Source organism: Panthera uncia, chromosome B4 (genome assembly GCF_023721935.1).
Source record: "Panthera uncia isolate 11264 chromosome B4, Puncia_PCG_1.0, whole genome shotgun sequence".
Taxonomy (NCBI): domain Eukaryota; kingdom Metazoa; phylum Chordata; class Mammalia; order Carnivora; family Felidae; genus Panthera; species Panthera uncia.
The window spans coordinates 23,164,784-23,186,318 of NC_064809.1; the positions used below are offsets into that span (position 1 = coordinate 23,164,784).

General features: G+C 34.8%; 1 protein-coding gene across 1 annotated transcript in view; it reads left to right on the forward strand.

The window, feature by feature from the left end:
• GPR158 (G protein-coupled receptor 158) overlaps positions 1-21,535 on the forward strand; it is a 428,312-nt gene that overhangs the window by 385,198 nt on the left and 21,579 nt on the right. The window contains exon 7 of the mRNA XM_049624721.1: positions 13,064-13,302. Within this exon, the coding sequence (XP_049480678.1) occupies positions 13,064-13,302 (239 nt within the window). The remainder of the gene's footprint in view (positions 1-13,063; positions 13,303-21,535) is intronic.

Sequence of the window (21,535 nt, forward strand, 5' to 3'; positions counted from 1 at the left end):
CTTCATATTTGCAAAGAATTTTGTCATCTTTTTGTGGTCCCCTATGGCCTAGTACTATTTTTTATCTATAAACGTATGGTAAAGAAACTGAAAGACTAGGGGCACCTGGGTGGCTTAGTCAGTTAAATGTCGGCCTCTTGATTTCGGCTCAGGTGGTTTCTGATATGTTTGTAATATGTAATATGCGATAAGTTGTAATAAGTATCAGTACTTCATGCCTTCTTATTAACGAGTAATATTCCATTGTATGTATGTGCGACATACATACATACTTGGTTTATTCATTCATCATTTGATGGATGAGTTGTTTCCATTCCTGACTATTATGAATAATGTTACCATGAACACTTACATACAGGTTTTTTTGTGTGTGAATCTATGTTTCAATTCTCATAGGTATATAAGAACTAGAAGTGGAATTATTGGGTCATGTAGTAAATCTATGTCTAGCATTTTCCACCAAATGGTTCTCGGGGCTGTATCATTTTCTGTTTCCAGCAGAGATGTATGAGGCTTCCAGCCTCTCCACATCTTCAGCAGTTATTATCCACTTAGTTTTATTATAACTGTCCTAGTCTGTGTGAAGTGATTTCACTGTGCTGTTGATATACATTTCTTCAGTGATTAACAATGTCGAGATTATTTTCGTGTGTTTATTGGTCATTTATATCTCTTTGAATATGTCAAGTCCTTTGCCTATTTTTAATTAGGTTGTTTGCCTTTTTGTTGTTGTATTCTGAGTTCTTTATATATTCTGGATATGGACCCTTATTAGAAAAATTATTTGAAAATATTTCTTTTTCAATTCTGAGGCTTTTCTTTTTCACTTCCGTGATAGTGTGCCTTGATATACAATTATTTTATTTTTGTGAAGTTCAGTTTATTTTTTCTTTTGTTACATGTGCTTTTGATATCATATTTAAGAAACCATTGCCTGATCCCAGATCAAAAATTTTACCTCTGTTTTCTCCTAAGCATTTCATAGTGTTAGCTCTCATATTTGGGTTTTATACCTTTGGAATTAATTTTTGTATAGTATGTAAAGTAGAGGTCTAAATTTATTCTTTTACATGTGGATATCCACTGGTCCCAGCACCATTTGTTAAAAAAAAAAACTATTTTTATTGAATGCTCTTGACACCATTGTCAAAAACAGTTGACCATGGGTGTAAAGGTTTATTTCTGGATAATCAATTTTATTCCATTGAATAAAATTTACCTTTAATTGCTCATACTTTAATTTACTCATATCTATCCGTATGCTAGTGCCATACTGTTTTGCTTGCTGTGGCTTTATAGCAACATTTGCAATCAGAAAGTATGAGTCGTCCAAGACCACTTTGGTTTTTTTCCTAGATCGTTTGGCTATTTGAAGTGCTTTGTAATTTCATACGAATTTTGGTATCGGTTTGTCCATTTCTGAAAATAAATCAATTGGAATCTTAGTAGGGAATGCATTACAATCTCTAGATTGACTTGAATCTATAGATCAATTTAGGAAGTATTGCCATATTCAGTCTTCTGATCCATGAACACTGATTGTCTTTCCATTTCTTTAGGTCTTCTTTAATTTCTTTCAGTAATGTTTTATAGATTTCAGCACACATATCTTTTACCTCCTTGGTTAAATTTATCCCTAAGTATTTTACTCATTTTGATGCTATAGTAAATGGAATTGTTTCCTCAGTTTCATTTTGGGATTGCTAGTATACAGAAATAAAACTTTTTTTTTTTTTTTGCATGTTGAACTTGTATTTTGCAACTTACTAAATTAGGTTTTTAGTTCAAATTGTGTGTGTATGTGTGCACGTGTGTGTATTCTTTAGGGTTTTTTATATATAAGACCATGTCATCTACTTATAGCAGTCCTTCTCCTGTTCCAATATGAATACCTTTTATTTCTTTTTCTCAACTAATTTCCATGGCTAGAACTTTTGGTACAGTGATGTGTAGAAGTGGTGAGAACAACTTTTTCGCCTTGATTGTGATACTAGGGGGAAAGATTTAAGTCTTTCACCATGGAATATATCAGCTGTGAGTTTTTCATAGAAGCCCAATATGGATCAAGTTGAAGAATTTAACTTCTATAGTTAGTTATTGATGTTTATATCATGAAGGAGTGTGAGCTTTTTGTCAAATGCTTTTCCCTGCACAAATTAAGATGATCATGTGGGATTTTTCATTCTATTAATTCTATTAATATGGTATATTATATTGATTAATTTTTGTGGGTTAAGCCACCTTGCATTCCCAGGATAAATCCTACTTGGTCATGGGATAGAATTCTTTTAACATGCTTTTGAATTTGAGTTGCTAGTATTTTGCTTAGGAATTTTGCATGTATATTCAAAAGGGATATTGGTCTGCAATTGTCTTTTTGTGATGTCTTTATCTGGCTTTGGAGTCAAAATAATGCTGGCCTCATAAAATAATACAGAATGTGTTTATCCCTCTTCTACTTTTAGAAGAGTTTGAAGATAATGGGTGTCAATTCTTTAAATGTTTGGTAGAATTCACTGGTGAAGCCATCTGGTCCTGATTCGTTTTTTTTTTTTGGAAAGTTTTTAATAATTGATTCAATATCTTTGCTTATTATGGATCTTTTGAGATACTCTACTTCTTCTTGAGTCAGTTTAGGTAATTCGTGTGTTTCTAGTAATTAGCCCATTCCATTTAGGTTACCTAGTTTTTTTGGTATACAGTATTTGGTATACAGTATAAGTATTCTCTTATAATCCTTTTTATTCTGTGAAGTTGCTAGTAATGTCTCCCCTTGCATTCCTGATTCTAATAATATGAATTTTCTGTTTTCTTTGTCAGAGTAACTAAAAATCTGTCAATTTTGTTTATCTTTTCAAAAAACCAGCTGTTGTTTGTTTATTGTCTCTATTGTTTTTCAATTATTTATTTCATCTTACTCCACTCGAATATTTATTATTTCCTTCCTTCAGGTTTCTTTCAATTTAGTTTGCTCTTTGTTTTCTAGTTTCTTAAGGTGGAAAGTTTGATTTGATATATTTCTTCTCTTTTGCATTAGCTGTTATAAATTTCCCTCTAAACACTAAATTTTTCAAAACTCATAAGCTTTGGTATGTTGTGTTTTCATTTTGATTTATTTCAAACTATTTTCTAATTTCTTCTGTGATTTCTTCTCTAACACATTGGTTGTTTAAGAGTGTGCCATTCCACCTTTTGGGATGAGCACTGGGTGTTGTATGGAAACCAATTTGACAATAAATTTCATATATTGAAAAAAAAAAGAGTGTGCCATTCAATTTCCACATATTTTTGAATTTTTCAGAGTTCCTTCTATTGTTATTTCCAATGTCAATCCATTGTGGTCAGAGAAAACACTTTGTAGGATTTTAATCTTTTTCAATATATTATGACTCATTTTGTGGCCTAATTTGTGTCTATCCTAGACAGTGCTCTCTGTGCACTTGAGAAGAATGTGTAATCTGCTATATAGTTTTATATACATGTCTATTAGATCTAGGTGATTCCTAATGTTGTTGAAGCCCTCGATTTTCTGATTGCCTGTCAAGACAGTCTATCCATTATTGAAATCAGGATATTGAAGTCTTCAACTATTAATGTAGAACTCTGTTTCTCTCTTGAGTTCTGTAGTATTTGCTTCATATATTTTGAGGCCCTGATGTTTGGTGCATGTGTATTTACAATTATTAATATTTTGATGGATTGATACTTATAACTTGTAGTGTCTTTGTCTCTTTTAACAAACTTAGTCTTAAACTATTTTTTAACATAGCCATTCCAGCTCTTCATTGGTCACTATTAGCATGGGGTATCTTTTTCTGTTGTTTAAGTTTCAACCTATTTTCTCTTTGGAGCCAAAGTGAATCTCTTGTAGACAACATACAGTTGGATCATTTTAAAAAATCTATTCTCCCATCTTTAACTTTTAGTTGGAGAATTCAACCAGTTTACATTTAATGTAATTACTCATAAGGAAAGACATACTTCTGTCATTTTGGTATTTATTTGTATGTATCTTTTATCATTTTATTCCTCAATTCCTTCATTACTACTTGCCCTTATGGTAAGAGCACTTCTACATTTTTATTCCCTTTTCATCTATTTCTATATGTGGTTGTTTTGTTAATAGTTGCCCTGAGGATTACAATTCACATTCTGCAATTAATATTCTAAATATATAGGGGCTCCTGGGTGGCTCAGTCAGTTAAACGTTCCACTTCGGCCCAGGTCATGATCTCACAGTTTGTGGGTCGAGTCCCTCGTCAGGCTCTGTGCTGATAGCTCAGAACCTGGATCCTGCTTTGGATTCTGTGTCTCCCTCTCTCTCTGCCCGTCCCCCGCTCATGCTCTGTCTCTATCTCAAAAATAAACATTTAAAAAAAAATAATATTCTAAATATATAAAAACCTGGTTTCAAATAATACCAATTTAGTTTCAATAGTATACAAAACCTTTGCCATATATCACTCTGCTTCCCTTTTACTTTGTGTCACAAATTATAATCTTTCAACATTGTGTGACCATCAACATAGATTTATACTTATAACTCTATACAGTTGCCTGTTAAATTATATAAGAAAAAAGAATAGTTATAAACCAAAAATACATTAGTACTTACCTTTAGATTTATTTCTATAGTTACCTTTACCAATGTTCTTCATTATTTCATGTGCATTTCAGTTACTGCCTAGTGTCTTTTATTTCAGCCTAGAGGACTTCCTTTAATATTTCTTTTTTTTTTAACGTTTATTTATTTATTAGAGAGAGAGAGAGAGAGAGAGAACATGCACAAGTGGGGAAAGGGCAGAGAGAAAGGGAGAAAGAGAATCCTGAGCAGGTTCCTCACTGTCTGCACAGAGTTGATGCAAGGCTGGAACTCAAGAGCCATGAGATCATGACCTGAGTCAAAATCAAGAATCAGATGCTTAACTGAGTCACCCAGATGCCCCTTCCTTTAGTATTTCTTATAGAGCAGATCTACTAATGGTAAACTCTTTCCATTTTATTTATTTGGAAATGTCTTAATTTTTCCTTCATTTTTGAAAGACAGTTTTGCCAGATAATAAAATTCTTTGTTGACAGGTTTGTTTTTTCTTTTAGCATTTTTTTTTTAGTATATGTGCTGCTGAAGCAAGCATTCTTTTAGCATTTTTAATACATTATCCCACTGCCCTCTGGCCTCCATAGTTTCTGATAAGAGATTAGATCTTAGTCTTATTAAGAATCCCTTGTATGTAATGGGTAACTTTTTTCTAGTTGCTTTCAAGATTTTCTCTTCATTTTAGCTTTCAGCAGTTTGATTATAATGTGTCTTAATGTGAGTCTCTTTGAATTTGTCCTACTTTGATTACTTGAGCTTCTTAAATATGTAGATTTAAGTCTGTTGTCAAATTTGAGAAGTTTAAGTCATTATTTCTTCAAATGTTCTTTCTGGCTTGTTTCTCTTCTCTTTCTGGAACTCCCATTATGTAAATCCTAATATTCTTAATAGTGTACCACAGGTATCTCAGGCTCTATTCATTCTTCTTCATTTTATTTTCATTTCTGCTCCTCATACTGTACAATTTCAATTGACCTATATTCAAATATACTGATTCTTCCTTCTACATTGTCAAATCTTTTTAGAGAATTTAAATCCTTTTAGAGAATTTTTCATTTCAGTTATTGTACTTTTCAACTTTTCCATTTCTTCTTGGTTCCTTTTTATTTCTATTCATTGATATTCTCTATTTGGTGAAACATCATTCTTTCTTTAGTTCTTTGTGCATGGTTTCTTTGGCTTTTTGACCATATTTAGTACAGTTAACATCTTTCTCTAATACGTACAATGCCTGGGCTTCCTCAGAGGCAGTTTCTATTAATTTCTTTTTTTTCATAGGGGCCATATACTCTTGTTTCTTTGCATGTCTCTCTTTTTTTTTTTTTTTTTTGAAAACTAGAAGTTTTGAATATTATGATGTGGTAAATCTGGAATCAGATTCTTCATCTTCCCCAGCATTTACTGTTGTTTCTTGTTGTTGTTGCTTTTGTTTATTTGTTTACTGGCTTTTCTGAGCTAATTCTGTAATATCTGTATCTTTTGTTATGTATAGCCACTGAAGTCTCTGTTCTGTTGACTTAGTGATGAGCTAGTGATTTAACAGAGATTTCCTTAAAGTCTGAAACAAATAAAAACCTCTTTTACATTTCTTACTTTTTGTACATGGACTGTGTGTGTATGTGTATATTGGGACATGTCTTCAACACTCAGTCAAGCACTTTACCACTTTGCCTTAGACTTCCTGCTTCTACAGAGCCTCGGGTCAACAGGATATGAGAACTTAGGGCCTTCTTGGGTCTTTTCTGAGTATTTTTCAGCTTTTTAGATGCCCAGGAATATATGGGAACTTTTCTTTTTTTTTTTTTTTTTAAATTTTTTTTTTCAACGTTTTTTATTTATTTTTGGGACAGAGAGAGACAGAGCATGAACGGGGGAGGGGCAGAGAGAGAGGGAGACACAGAATCGGAAACAGGCTCCAGGCTCCAAGCCATCAGCCCAGAGCCTGACGCGGGGCTCGAACTCACGGACCGCGAGATCGTGACCTGGCTGAAGTCGGACGCTTAACCGACTGCGCCACCCAGGCGCCCCTATGGGAACTTTTCAAAGCCCTTTTTGCCCAGCAGATCTCTTTCCCAGCCTTCATTCATTTTTGTTTAGTCTATAGTTTGTTCTAACTGTTACCTCTTGCCCCAAGTGACATCAACCAATCCATTTGCCTTTAAATGTTTTAGTCAAGTGACCCTCAGCCTTGGGAGGGTTCCCAGTTGGGTGACTTTAAAATGCAAGTCAAAACTGCAGTGAGATATATCACTTCACACCTGTCAGAATAGCTAAAAATAAAAACATAAGCAACAAATGCTGGTGAGGATGTGGAGAAAAAGGAACGCTTTTGCACTGTTGGTGGGAATACAAACTAGTAGCAGCCACTGTGGAAAACAGTATGGCAGTTCCTCAAAAAGTTAAAAATAGAACTGCCCTATGATCTAGTAACCACACTACTGGTATTTACCCCAAAAATAAAAAATACAAATTGAAAGGATACATACCCTATATTTATCACAGCATTATTTACAATAGCCAAATTATGGAAGCAACCTAAGTGTTCACTGATAGATGAAGGGATAAAGAAGATGTGATATATATATATATATATATATATATATATATATATATACACAATGGAATATTATTCAGCATTAAAAAGAATAAAATCTTGCCAATTATAATGACATGGATACAGCTAAAGAGTATAATGCTAAGCAAAATAAGTCAATTACAGACAAATATCATATGATTTCACATATATGTGGAATTTAAGAAACAAAATAAATGAGCAAAGAAATAAAGAGAGAGAGAGAGAGATAAACCAAGAAACAGACTTTTAACTATAGGGAAAAAACTGAAGGTTACCAGAGAGAATGTGGGTGGGAAGATGGGTGAAATAGTAATGGGGATTAAGGAGTGCACTTGTCATGTTGAATGCTGAGTAATGTATAGACTTATTGAGTCACTATATTGTCCACTTGAAACTAATATAACTGGAAGTAAAAAAAAAAAAAATAAAGGCAGGCCTTTTGAACTAGTCCTCCAGAGAGCCACCAGAAAGGTCAAAATGAACAACCACAATTTTTTAAGAAAAAGGTGTATTCTGTTTGCCTAGTACTAGTTGCCTGTGATGAGGATGGGGGATGTTGTCTTCAAGTCCACCACTGATCTGGGGATTTTAACAGTATGTTAAAATGTCACAAAACTTTTTACTCAGATTCAGTTGTTTTTCTCTTGGTTAAGCATCCCCCTGGTTGCTATAAGCTTTTGATTCTTTTCCAGGGTTCCAAAAAAAGTTGATTCTAATAGTTTTTGCCACTTTATTCATTGCTTTTATGGGTGGATAGACTTGTGGGTTCTTTATTCCATCATTTTTGCTGATACTATTCCCCAAAACCATAGTATTTTAATTGCCTATTGATGTATGTTTACTAAATTATAATGAACCTGAGAGCAGGTAGATAACTGCATTTGCATTTCTAACAAGTTTCCAGATGATATTGATGATACCTGTTTGGGAACCAGTGGCCTAGAGCAAGCAACATCTAAACTGAACCTTGAAATAATAGGTAGAAATTAGCAAAATTAGGTGTTGGTATGGGGCAGGGGTGGGGGGACAGTGAGGAAAACTGAGGGCAAAGGTTCACATATAGTCCACAGGGAACTGCAGGTCTATAGGAAAGGGAGAGTGGTGAGAGATAAGGCTGCTGAGACAAGGGGGAACCAATATTCAAAGGCATTTAAAGGTCTTTTACCATATTAAGGATCTAGGATTTGGATGGGGAGCCACTGAAGCACTATAAACAGGGAGTAACATGATCAGAAGTGACCATTGTGGCTTCAGTGTGGAGTGTGGAGTGTGGATTGAAGGTAGGCAAGACCAGTAAGTAGACTAGTTAGGAAGCTACTATAGGAGCAGGTTGATGACCAGGAGCCAGTATAGCAGTGAAGATGGAGAAGAAGAGAAGGATTTGAAAGATATTGAAGAGGTAGAAATTAAATTCTTGATCACTCATTTCATGTCTGGAATGTAAGTGAGAGAGAAAAATTAAAGTTTATTCCTAGGTTTCTGCCTCGATCAATTAAGTGATACTAGTCATTGAGATAAGTAACACAGGAGAAAAGTAGGCTAGAGGAAGAAGGAGTGGAAAGAGGGATAATTTCATTTGAGGACGTGTTGATGTCTAGTAGGTCACTGAGTAGAAAGATCTTGAGCTCAGGGGAGAGATCTAAACCGAAGATATGGATTTGGGTCTCACCAGCATGTAGATAACTGAAACAGGGGTGTCAATGGAATTCCCTGGGTACAATATTTAAAGTAAGAAATAGATCTAGATGGCTACATTTAGGAGGTCCTTGGGAAACACTACCACTTAAGGGGAAGACTGGAGAAGCAGAATTTGCATCAGAAACTAAAAAGATGCTGACAGAGGAATAGGAAGAAAATCAAGAGGATGTGACATAATGGAAGCCAAGTGCTTTAGCCATGCTGAAAGCTGGAGAGAGATCAAGTAAAAAAAAAAAAAAAAAAGTACAAATATCAATTAGATACTTGGAGAAGTACAAGTCCTGTCAGTGGAGTTTTATGAGCTCAAACCAGAAATGTGTGGGAAGTAAAAAAGTAGAGACAGATACTCCAGTGACAGCCAATTCCTGGGTTGCCCTTTTCATTGTTACAACATCATTTCCATGAATTTATCTACTGTTAATAATGAGAACTGAATATATTCTTTAAATATGCCTTTTTAAACTCTGTCAATTTCTTGCAATCTTCTTGTATATGTTACTGCTTTCCTTCAGAAACAGTGAAACCTTCTGAACAGATGGTATCCTAAAGATTTATCTATGAAAAAAAAAATAGTAATCTAAGAAATTTAATTATTGTATTTTTTCCTACAGCTGTATTTCATATAAATGCATATCTGAGGATTTCATTTTTAGAAGTTGCTATCTAGGGAGTGAACCCATATAAACTAACAAGAGCTTGTTTTTTAAAGATATGGCAGAATTTTCTCATTTTATTTGAAAACAATGCTGGAAAAATTCATCTTCTTCCATTTTACAAAACCCAATATCCTGAAATGCTCAGACTGAAGTGCACAATTGTGTTAGTGTGTTTCCTAGTATTCAAAAGCCAATAAAACTAATAACAGGAGACCCATGAAGCCTTTGGCTTTGGTTTTTCCTCTCTGGAAATAAGATTATGGGATCTATGATAATCTTGAATTCTCAGACTATACAATAAATACCCAAGACATCAGCTGGAAAACATGAAAATTTCTAATAATTTAGAATTCAGATTTATTGATTAAAAGATTATCAAAGTGGGATCATATAGATTTCCTCTGCAAAATGCAACTTACTTTTCCTGCTTTGTACTTTGTTATGTTATGTTATTCTCAAGCTAGAATATCTCCTTATATCTTCTCCACTTTCCTCCATTTCTGTTGGTATCCATTGAAGTCCAGGCCAAATATAAGCTATTCTATTAGGTTATTAGACTTACTAGGTACATACAATGTAGAATATATGCTGTTTTATATGGTAGTTATTTCTACACTTGATTCTAGTTAGATTGTAAGCTTCTAGAACTGTATCTTATTCTTCCCATGTTGCTTAGCATGATACTCAGTATATGATTGTCACTGTATAAATATTTGTTTATTATAATTCTATTTCAATTCAAATTGTGTCTAGAATTAGAACAATTCTCTTTTTTTTTTCTGCCTAGCCAAAATATAGAAGACCATAAAAATGAGCCAGATTTCCTCTTTTAAGCTCCTAGTCATTCAAAATTTAGAATTCATCCAGGTATGACCAGAAACAATTATGTGTACCTAGTGGCTGCAAGTTTCTCCTGCAGAAAATAAGACTGGAACTGGCAAAACACATTAATTTAAAAAAAAATTCTCTTATTTCTAAGAGTTCTCTGAATTTTTTGATCTGCTAATTACAGTAGAAGTCTTTCTTATGGGGATTAGTCACTGGTCAATAAATTGATACACTTGTTTAAAACTGAAAGGCATTAAAGTAAAGTGTATAAGAGACTACAATTTAAAACACACAAATAATCATTTACCAATGTTTTTTAAATAGGCCCCTTGTTTGACTATGGGTCTGACGTTTGGAGTGCATTGTTCTCTTTCCAACATAAATTACTGTAGTACATTATCTACTGTTCACAATATTGGTTCTTTAAATAAGAGCACAACTTGGGGGTGCCTGGGTGGCTCAATCGGTTAAGCATCCAACTTTGGCCCAGGTCATGATGTCATAGTTTGTGAGTTCGAGCCCCGCTTCAGGCTCTGTGCTGACAGCCTGGAGCCTACTTCAGATTCTGTCTCCCTGTCTCTCTCTGCACCTCCCCAGCTCATGCTCGCACTCTGACTCTGTCAAAAATAAATAAATTTTAAAAATAATAATAATAAATAAATAAGTAAGACCACAAATCTAAAGATTTTTTTAAAGCATTCTGAGCATAGAATCTTTCTAGATTTTTCTGTTTTTTGACCACCCCAATATATTAAAGTTTCCTCACTTTCCCCTAGGTTAACAGCCTATTTAATGATTCACCTACATGGAGTCTTTCCAAAGCTTTCAAGACAGATTTTATACAAATAAGTCTCCTTTTGTTTCAGTCATGTGTAATTATTTTATTTATAATTTGGTTAAATTATATAAATTGATAACAATGGGCACTATTTGGGGACACATACAACTGATTCTTAACAAGTAGCAATTCAGCTGGTTGGAGTCGAAGTGTTTGAGGCATACCAGACAGAGGTAGCAAGTTGAGTGTCGCTGCTAGCATTTAGCATGACATGGGCAGTACTCAGTATGTTTTACATAGAGAATGGAGAATAACCCTTAATCTGATAAACTAGTTGAGTGGAGAATAAAGAGGTCTTCTGCTGTACTCTTTTTTATACATATCTTGCTACATTGTTCCACAGCAAAGTTGAGGGTATTTTATTCAGTATTAAATAACTTCATGCTGTGTGTTAGTTGAAGGACATTGAAGGACAATGGAGTTAAAGATATAGGGGAAAGAAGGATAAATAAAAGTCTGCTAAAAAGTCAATTTCTTTGCTAGGTGTATTGTGTTGATTCTGGAAGAGCTACTGAAGGTCTATAGAGACAGAAAAAATAGTATAAGACATCTAGGCTATTTTAAGTGTGTATGTTTCATTTCTGGACTTAAAATGATTTTTGTGAAGAATTCATAGGAATACTTCATAAAAATTTTATAAAGAATGAGATGAAGGACAGAATAGAAATTTGGGAAAATAAATTTATTTTTGCCTTTTGGAAATTGATTGTGGATACCCCCATAGTATCATGAACCATTCATGGTAGTTTATTTTAAGTCACAATTTTGTGACATAAAATTTCAGAATGAGAGTGGGGAGTTAAAATCAGCTAAGAATATTCTGGGGATAAAGTTAAAGAAATGGGTAAACAGAAGGACCTGTACAGTAACTTTGGATTTTGCCTTCACACAATAACTAGAAATGGAAAAGTTCTTAGATATAACTTAACCCAGTAGTTCTCAACTCTAGCCATTCATTTGAATTGCATACATAGAAAAAATATTATTTATTTATTTATTTATTTATTTATTTATTTTAGTTTTTTTAATATGAAATTTATTGTCAAATTGGTTTCCACTCAACACCCAGTGCTCATCCCAACAAGTGCGCTCCTCAATACCCATCACCCACTTTCCCCTCTCCCCCACCCCCCATCAACCCTCAGTTTGTTCTCTGTATTTAAGAGTCTCTTACGGTTTGCCTCCCTCCCTCTCTGTTTTTAAATTTCCCCCTCCCGCTCCCCCATGGTCTTCTGTTAAGTTTCTCCAGATCCATTTCTTATATGTCGTCCCAATCCTCTTCTTTAATATGGTGATCTTAATTCAGTTACCCTATTTAAATATCTCTCTCATTGTTTTCATATTTATTTCATTATTATTTTTGGTAAGGTAATGAAATAATTGTAGAGAGAGGTCATTTAGAATAATTTTCAGAAAATAACTTTTATAACATTCTACTGTTAAAAAAAACTGGTTTAAGGAAATTTTTGACTTAGTATAATATTGTAAAACCCAACTACTTACTTTCAGGACTATTTTTGAGCCCTTAGAAACCCTGTGTGAGCAATGTTTGCCTATGGATCTTTTTTTTTTAAGATCTTGAGTATTTTCCTTGAAATATTAATACATACTCAAAAGAATTCCATCCTTTGCAAATCTGTTGACTCACTGGCATCTAATGTAGGATATCTGTTTTGCTATTGAAAGATTAAAAACTAGAATGAAATTAAGTGAAGATATAAGCAATACTGTTTTTGAGGTTTTTTTCATGTTAAAACTGCATAAGTAGGGTGTGGGTGGGTTTAAATTTCACCTAGAAAAATAAAATATTGTGGAGTTTTACTTTCTGACTATTAAGCTTGCCTTCACATTTTGATGTTTTGCTTTTCCAGGGTTTTGAAAGTGTTTCTTTCACGAACAGCCCAACGGATTCCATATATGACTGGTGGACGGGTCATGAGGATGCTGGCAGTAATTATCCTGGTAGTATTTTGGTTTCTTGTTGGCTGGACTTCGTCTGTTTGCCAGAATTTGGAGAGGCAGATTTCACTTATTGGCCAAGGGCAAACATCTGATCACCTCATCTTCAACATGTGCCTCACTGAGCGCTGGGATTACATGACAGCAGTTGGTATGTGGTCACTTGTTTTGTGCACTTGCCTTGTCCTTTTTCCAGTGGCATTAAAATAGACTTCTGTAGAAGCCTTACCACCCCCCTTTACCAAACTGAAAGGAATTTCACCTGATATGGTTTTGGTAAAGCAATATTATGAAAAGGACAATAATGACATGTGGATTGCAAACTTTTTCTGAGTTCCCATTCTTTTTTTCATAGTTATGTAGCTTTGTAGTTTTGTTGAGAAAACACAATCAAAGAAATTAGGAAGGAGAAATGCAGCAAATAAAGGCAACTTCTTTGCACAGAGAGTTTCTATTTTCCACCTTCTCACTGTATTCCCATTAGATTAACAGTAGCTGTTCCCTTGATTTATTTCTTTAGTTGGGAAAAAAAAAAAGGAGACATGCTGGAATTTTTAATATAGGTTTGGTCCTGTGATATATCAATCAGACTTAGGATCCAGGGTACTCCCTGTGTAGAGATTTTCCTTGCAAAATGATTAATTAATCTATCTTTCATCTGAAGACAATTTATTAGGAATTCTCTGGAGGTTCAATATTACACAAAAATGAAGCCATGCTTTTTAGGGATTAGTGAGAGTTTGATCACTTAGAAACTAGAGAACTCGGGAGAATCACATAAAGGCTTAGGCCAGAAACACGGGTTTCTCTGGCATCTTGGTTTTTTGAAAAATGAGGAAGAGAAATCAGCAGGAATTTTTCTGCTGTTAACATTAGGCTATTTTAAGCTAGGCATCTAAAGATACAAAAAATAATGAAAACGAATTTTTATTATTTTGTTGTCATTCCCCTCAGTAAACCACAGGACAAATCTTAATTTTATTTGGCAGATGTAAAAAATAAACACATGAGTTTAATTCCTATTTTCTGTCTCCCCATACTTGGAGATTCTTGGTTGAATATTCACATTTAGTATTTTGCCAGAAGTTAATTAATAAAATATGTATTTAGTTTATAATTTAAATGTAATAATATTTTTCTGGGCAAGACATTTTAGAAATTTTCTGGGCCTGATATCTGTATGAATAAAGCAATGTGGGTATATAAAAGAATGGTTATAGTGATAATATGTAAAGCCAATCATCATTATTTTGATTAATATCAAAGAAGAGATCGGAAATTATAATTAGATCCATATCAGTATATATCAATGTCAGAAGATAAAGCGTAGAACTAATCTGATTCTGACTTTCATATGGATATGAAAATTTAAAAAGTTATATAGATATAAGATTTCTACTCAACATAAATCTCTGACATTATTTTATATTGTTCAATCCAAGTTAACCAAACTAGGAAAAATCATTTCCCCATATTACTGTGAAGAAAAGCCCACTATATTTCTTTTCTGTTTTATAATACTCAAAATACATCATTGGGTAGGGAATAAACAAGCAGAAAGCATGGCCTATTTACCTAGCCTTTTTTTGTATTTTGTACATCTTGGTTTTGAGATGTATTCAAGGCCTTTTAAAAATTTCTTTTACACTTTAAAGAAAATCATATTTATGATATCTGATGTCTATATAGAGTGAATAAGAATATATAGCTGACAGCAATCTGTAATTTATTTTCCATAAACTTTGTTATATATAAGTAAATTTTCATACAATAAATAAGACCCACTGGGTATCTATAATTTCTCTGATACTGTGTTGAACGTTTTGCAGGAGATATAAAATGAATAAAACCCTTATTCCTCTCACCAAATAGCTTACTATTAGTTTGTATAAATAAATGGAAATTGTTAAAAGTTATTAAAAACAAAATTATGTGGTGAAGACTCTTGTTACAATAGTAGCTCAATAAAGGAAGACAACAGTCTGGACAAGAAACCAAGAATCTTTATAAAAGAGAAGTTCTTTGAGCCGTGGGTAATATTTAGGTTATTGTAAAGTGGCGCAGGGAACATTCCCTTTGATAGGAATAGTGGTGAAGGTGGATGGAAATTGTATGAAACATGAAGGAAGTGCCCAACTAGAAAAGAAGATTATGTTGGAATACATTGTGACTAATACTGGATATGTAAGTTTCTTGTGAGTCTTGAAAACCTGTTATAGGAATTTGGAGAACGAGGAATGTGATGTGATGATGAATCCATAAAGTCAATCTAGATTGCCTTCAGGAGAGAGATATGTATAACTCTTTCCTAAAGGCATATATAGATATACATAGATAGATTATAAATAATAGATATAGATATAGATATAGATATAGATATAGATGATATAGATATATCTCCTAAAGGTATATATAGAAATATATAGATGTACCAAATTCAGGGGTTTTGATTCTACCTAATCATTAGATGGAGAAAGAGCAGTGGCTCTCAAAAGTGTGCTCTCAAAACCAATGACAGCAACAGCACCTGGGAACCTGTTAGAAATGCACATTCTTGGGCCCACTTACAGACTTGCTTGTCAGACCCTGGAATAGCGGGGCCCAAAAATGAACAAATCAGGAGACTATAGATGCTGGAGAGGATGTGGAGAAACGGGAACCCTCTTGCACTGTTGGTGGGAATGCAAACTGGTGCGGCCACTCTGGAAAACAGTGTGGAGGTTCCTCAGAAAATTAAAAATAGACCTACCCTATGACCCAGCAATAGCACTGCTAGGAATTTACCCAAGGGATACAGGAGTACTGATGCATAGGGGCACTTGTGCCCCAGTGTTTATAGCAGCACTCTCAACAATAGCCAAATTATGGGAAGAGCCTAAATGTCCATCAACTGATGAATGGATAAAGAAATTGTGGTTTATATACACGATGGAGTACTATGTGGCAATGAGAAAGAATGAAATATGGCCCTTTGTAGCAACATGGATGGAACTAGAGAGTGTGATGCTAAGTGAAATAAGCCATACAGAGAAAGACAGATACCATATGTTTTCACTCTTATGTGGATCCTGAGAAACTTAACAGAAACCCATGGGGGAGGGGAAGGGACAAAAAAAGGTTAGAGTGGGAGGGAGCCAAAGCATAAGAGACTCTTAAAAACTGAGAACAAACTGAAGGTTGATGGGGGGTGGGAGGGAGGGGAGGGTGGGTGATGGGTATTGAGGAGGGCACCTTTTGGGATGAGCACTGGGTGTTGTATGGAAACCAATTTGACAATAAACTTCATATACTGAAAAAAAAAAAAAAAGAATAGCGGGGCCCAGCAGTCTGTGTTTCACAAGCCTTCTAGGTAATTTGGATGCTATTCTAAAGTGTAGAACTACTGACTCCAAAGAAGTAATCAGATGAACATAGTAAAACACGTATCACTTATCTCAGCTGTGTTCTGGGCATTCCATAATACTGTTTCCCTGATCAATCATTAGAACATTGTTTGCAGTGATTATTTCAAGTCTTATATTGTACTCCCTCTTCATACCTTCAAACTTCTTTTCTGTTAGATGCCTCCTCCTTGAAAAAAGTAAGTAGGAGCAATTAGACATCAGTTGTTTCCAAATCTTGCCTACATATCTATAGATCTTCCTGTATTTCTATCCATTCTTATTTTTTCTTCTTATCACCTAAAGTAACCCCTCATCCAACATTAACCCCCTTATCTCCAGTGACCTCTCTCACTTTATATGACTTTCCTGTCTTCTGATACTCCCCTACCTCCCAAATCATTCATAAAAAGATTCCCTTCTGGGGCACCTGGGTGGCTCAGTCAGTTAAGCGTCCAACTCTTGATTTTGCCTCAGGTCAGGATCTAATAGCCCTGCATCAGACTCGGTGCTGAGCATGGACCCTGCTTGGTATTCTCTCCCCGTCTCTCTCTCTGCCACTCTCCCACTCACGTACACACATGCACATTCTCTCTTTCTCAAAATAATCTTAAAAGAAAAAAAAAAAAGAAAAAGAATTCCATTCTGACCACAACGTTCTCTCAGGCTATTTAACTGCTCCCTCTGCGATAGTTTTTTAGATTCATGGGCTGTTTTTATTGTATTTTCCTGCCACTAGACTCTGCTTTCCTCCAGAGAGACAGCTTACCTGGTGGCAAATTTTTACACTAGCAAGGATGAAACTATGGAAAAAGTAGACATTTTTTAAATACAGTAATTCTGGATAACACCAGAGAAGGGGATACACAGAAAGCAAGGAGGACCCTGCGCTCACTTTCCTGAGGACTGCGGGGTAGGAAGTACAAGAAAAAATACAGATCCATAGCTGCTGCTGGAAATGCATTTCTTTGGATGATAAGCAGGTCTCCGTGAAGGTGAGGAGAGAGACGCTAAGAGGAGAGATTATGATTGGAAGATCTGGGGCATGGCTTTAGCAGTGAGATAAAAGTAGCAAGACTTGAGAGGCAGGCATTAGTGAAACTAATACTCCCACAGATGTTAAATGGTAGCATTAGGGTCTCAGAAAATAAAAGACTAGTGATAGGGTGCAGAGACCATGAGATGAAAGGAAGTCAAATGGTGGTGGTGTTTGTTTTGTTATCTTCAGGCATTGTTTTGTTCCCACAAACTACTGGAACACCATAGTTTCAAAAACTCCAGCAACACGTTTCTCTAAAGAAAAGTCAAGACACATAGTTTAACAACAGGAACAAATATTTGAAATTAGGACTGTCTTAAAAAATCAGCGACATGTGGTTGCTGTGGGGTTTTTTTCACACTACCCTACAGCAGTTCCATTTATTTATCTTTCATGCATCTTTGATTTTTCTTTCTAGTGCATGTAGCACTAGATATTCTGTATTTAACCTCTTTTAATTTAGTGTTTTCTAATGTGCAGCAGATGCTTCTTTGCAGTTCTCTTTATATATTTCTATAAGTAGTGTGTTTGCCCTTAGATTTTTTTTATACTCAGACTGTTATTCAAGAGTAAATTCTTATATCTTCAGTCAGCCAAGAGGAAACCTGTACTAAAAGCTAAATTATTCCATTTCCTAAATGGAAATGTTTCTATATAAGGGACAGGCTGTGGAGAAGCAATAGATAGGTTTTACCTGGAGGTTGTGGAAAATTTTCGTCAAGAAGCTCTGTACACTTACATCAATGTCGGGAGTCAATTTAGAAAAAAAAGAGAAAGTAATAGTTAATATATTTATAAACATGCATTCTGGGTTAGCTTTCCCTGTCAAAAAGGATTTAATTTTTAAAAATACAAAATAGGGAACCATTTGAAAGAGCGCAGTACTAGTCTTCCCACTGAAGTAGAACTCTAGGTAGAAATGTGGGTCATACATTTAAAGAATTTGCCCACTGCATAGGGCATCTCCAGAACTGCTCAGACAGGTGATTTCCCTGCCACAAGGGTTTCAGACAGATGAAACAGGTGTAGAGACTGCTTGCGAAATCTCCAAACCTCTATGAGACTCAGTTTCTTCTTTGAGTTTCTTTGTTTGAAAACATAGAAAGGGGAAAATGATGACTTTCAGAATCCCATTGTTATTTATATCTATTTATAATTCTTAATAATCACGTTTGTCCTATACAAAAAAAAAAATGTGAGGTCAGCTTTCATGAAAAACAAATAAAGGTGTGGGGCACTTGGCTGGCTCAGTCGGTAAAGCATGTGACTCTTAATTTCAGGGTGGGGAGTTTGAGCCCCACGTTGGGCAAAGAGATTACTGAAGATAAATTAAAAAAAAATAAAATAGAAGTGTAAACATTGCAACTATAAAAGACAGGTGAACATGGGGCAATGTGAGGGTGTTTTCCAGGCCCAGAAGTCTGGGAGCTTTTTAGTGATTTATTTTATTTTTTATTTTTTATTTTTGTTAATTTACATCCAAATTAGTTAGCATATAGTGCAACAATGATTTCAGGAGTAGATTCCTTAGTGCTCCTTACCCATTTAGCCCATCCCCCCTCTCACAACCCCTCCAGTAAGCCTAGTGATTTTTTTTAATCTGGTGGAAAATGAATTTCAAAATGTGAATGTTCCAGAATACTTCTGGATCAGACTAGCTGCCATACCTCTTTGGAGATCATCTATAACGATAATAAAATATACTATAAAACTCATACTATTTATCATCCTGTGACTCACCCCTTTGAATTTTCTGAGTATGTTTCAATACATTATCTACAGCTCATATGCTTACATTTGCCCATCCCTCCTTTCTCTCCCAGCCTGGTAGCTATAATACTCCCCAGCAACATCAACTGGATTGTTCTCACTATATCCCTGACACCTAACAAAGTATTTGTCAGCTCTTGATAAATATTTGCTGAAAGAATAAAGAATGAGCTCAGCTTCCTTTATCTTGTAATATTTTCTATGGTCAGGATTAGAACAGTGTGAGGAAACATGATAAAGCTAAAAATCCAGCAGTTACACAATGGTCCCCACATTCCCTTAATGGTATGTTCAAATTTGGGAGGTATTTTTGAGCAAGTTATACAAACTAAATTGACAGCCCTGAGCCCTTTTTATAAAATTCTACCTCTGACTTGTCCAACAGTCAAAATAAGAGATTGGTACAAATTTGGCATGGCAAAACAAAATTATGTATACTTTTAAACATTACATAATTCACTTACAAATACTGAAGTAGAATAAAACTGATATGCTATTGATAAAAAATTTTTATTACTCCACTATTCTATGTAAAGGATAAGAGAGTTGGGACTGAGAAACATTGTTCTAAATTAATGGAGGCAGCAAATAAATATCCCAAAAATGTTGGTAGTAGGATTCTCAGATTTTTTTTTTCTAAATCTATTTGCCCTATTTAGTAAGTTGCTAGTCAGTTGTGCCTCGTCAAGATTTTGCACAATAGCAACTAAATTTTTCATGGCTAAAAAGTTAAAACTCTTTTACCCTATGAGTTTCCTAATTTGTTGGTACAAACTAACACGAGTAGAATTAACTTCTCATGCCTGAATTATCTTTATAAGGTCACCTCTAGAGTAAGGAAGACCATACTTTTTCACCTGGATTTAGTGCTGGCAGGCAGAGTCCTCCAATATGGGGCTTCCAAGTTTGGAATACATAATTTCTTTAATTTTTTTTATTTTTAAATTTTTTTAATGTTTATTTATTTTTGCGAGAGAGAGACAGAGAGAGTGCGAGCAGGTAAGGGGCAGAGAGAGAGGGAGACACAAAATCTGAAGCAGGTTCTAGGCATTGAGCTCTCAGCACAGAGCCCAATGCGGAGCTTGAGCTCACAAACCACGAGATCGTGACCTGAGCTGAAGTCGGATACCCAACCAAATGAGCCACCCAGGAACCCCATGGAATACATAAATTTAATACAGGTGGTGATATAGTGGAGTTCATTCTTTCATTGGTTAGCAGTCAGTATCTGACTACACATTCAGAACATAGACTGAAGATAAACAGTACCAATGACCAAGACAAATTAGAATAAGTGAGCAGACATATACCTTACCTACAAGAAACAAGGCTGCAAAAGGGTGACTGATAGATGGTAATGTCACAGACATGTGGAACTTCTATTGCATGGCTAAATCTCAGCATCAAACTTTAGTTCAGATCTAGGCAAGCACTGAAATGTTTCCTTGGTTTCTTCTAGAAGTTAGGTGATGATAATCTAATGTGATTTAAAAGAGATGTAATTGAGAATAAAGCTATTTTGCCACCTTCCTTAATCAAGCACAAGAATATATACAAAAAAATTATATCCAGGTTTCTGTTTACCTCCTGTTATTCTCTGTATCTTTCTATATCACCGTTATGGCTTAACTCTTCTCAACCACATTTATATGATTTAATAACTATTCCCTGATAAGGATTCTTTTATAAATTAAGATCTTTGTCCATGTCTTCATAGTTGTGAAAAGTCCACCAGTGCATGAGGTATCTTGTAGGTTTGGAAACTTCTTAGAGCTTGGCATCCCTTGCTGTATCTTTTATTCACCAAGTTTGAAAGAAAGACATAGAGAAAAACCTAAGCAACAATCAAACAGGCATGTTGAGCTTGGGTTCCCATTTCATTTGGGAATTTTTAAATATTTGGTGGTTCTAAAGTAATCCCAATATTCATTATTCCACTGTTCAAAAGTTCTAATTCATTTCCATGAATTCCACATGGAATGTTTTCACTACAGGAAACACAATCTTTACTCTCTTCTTCACTGACATCCTCTTTTTTTTCTCTTCCTTCCTAGTATGATATCTTAAACACACAAAACAACGTGTCCAGTCACTTAGTTAGTCATATGCCAAAGTTTAGAAGGAACCAAGAAGAATACGGTAACTCTCTTACTGAGTTATATAGGGAAATTCTAAAATAGTCATTGTTTCTGAGG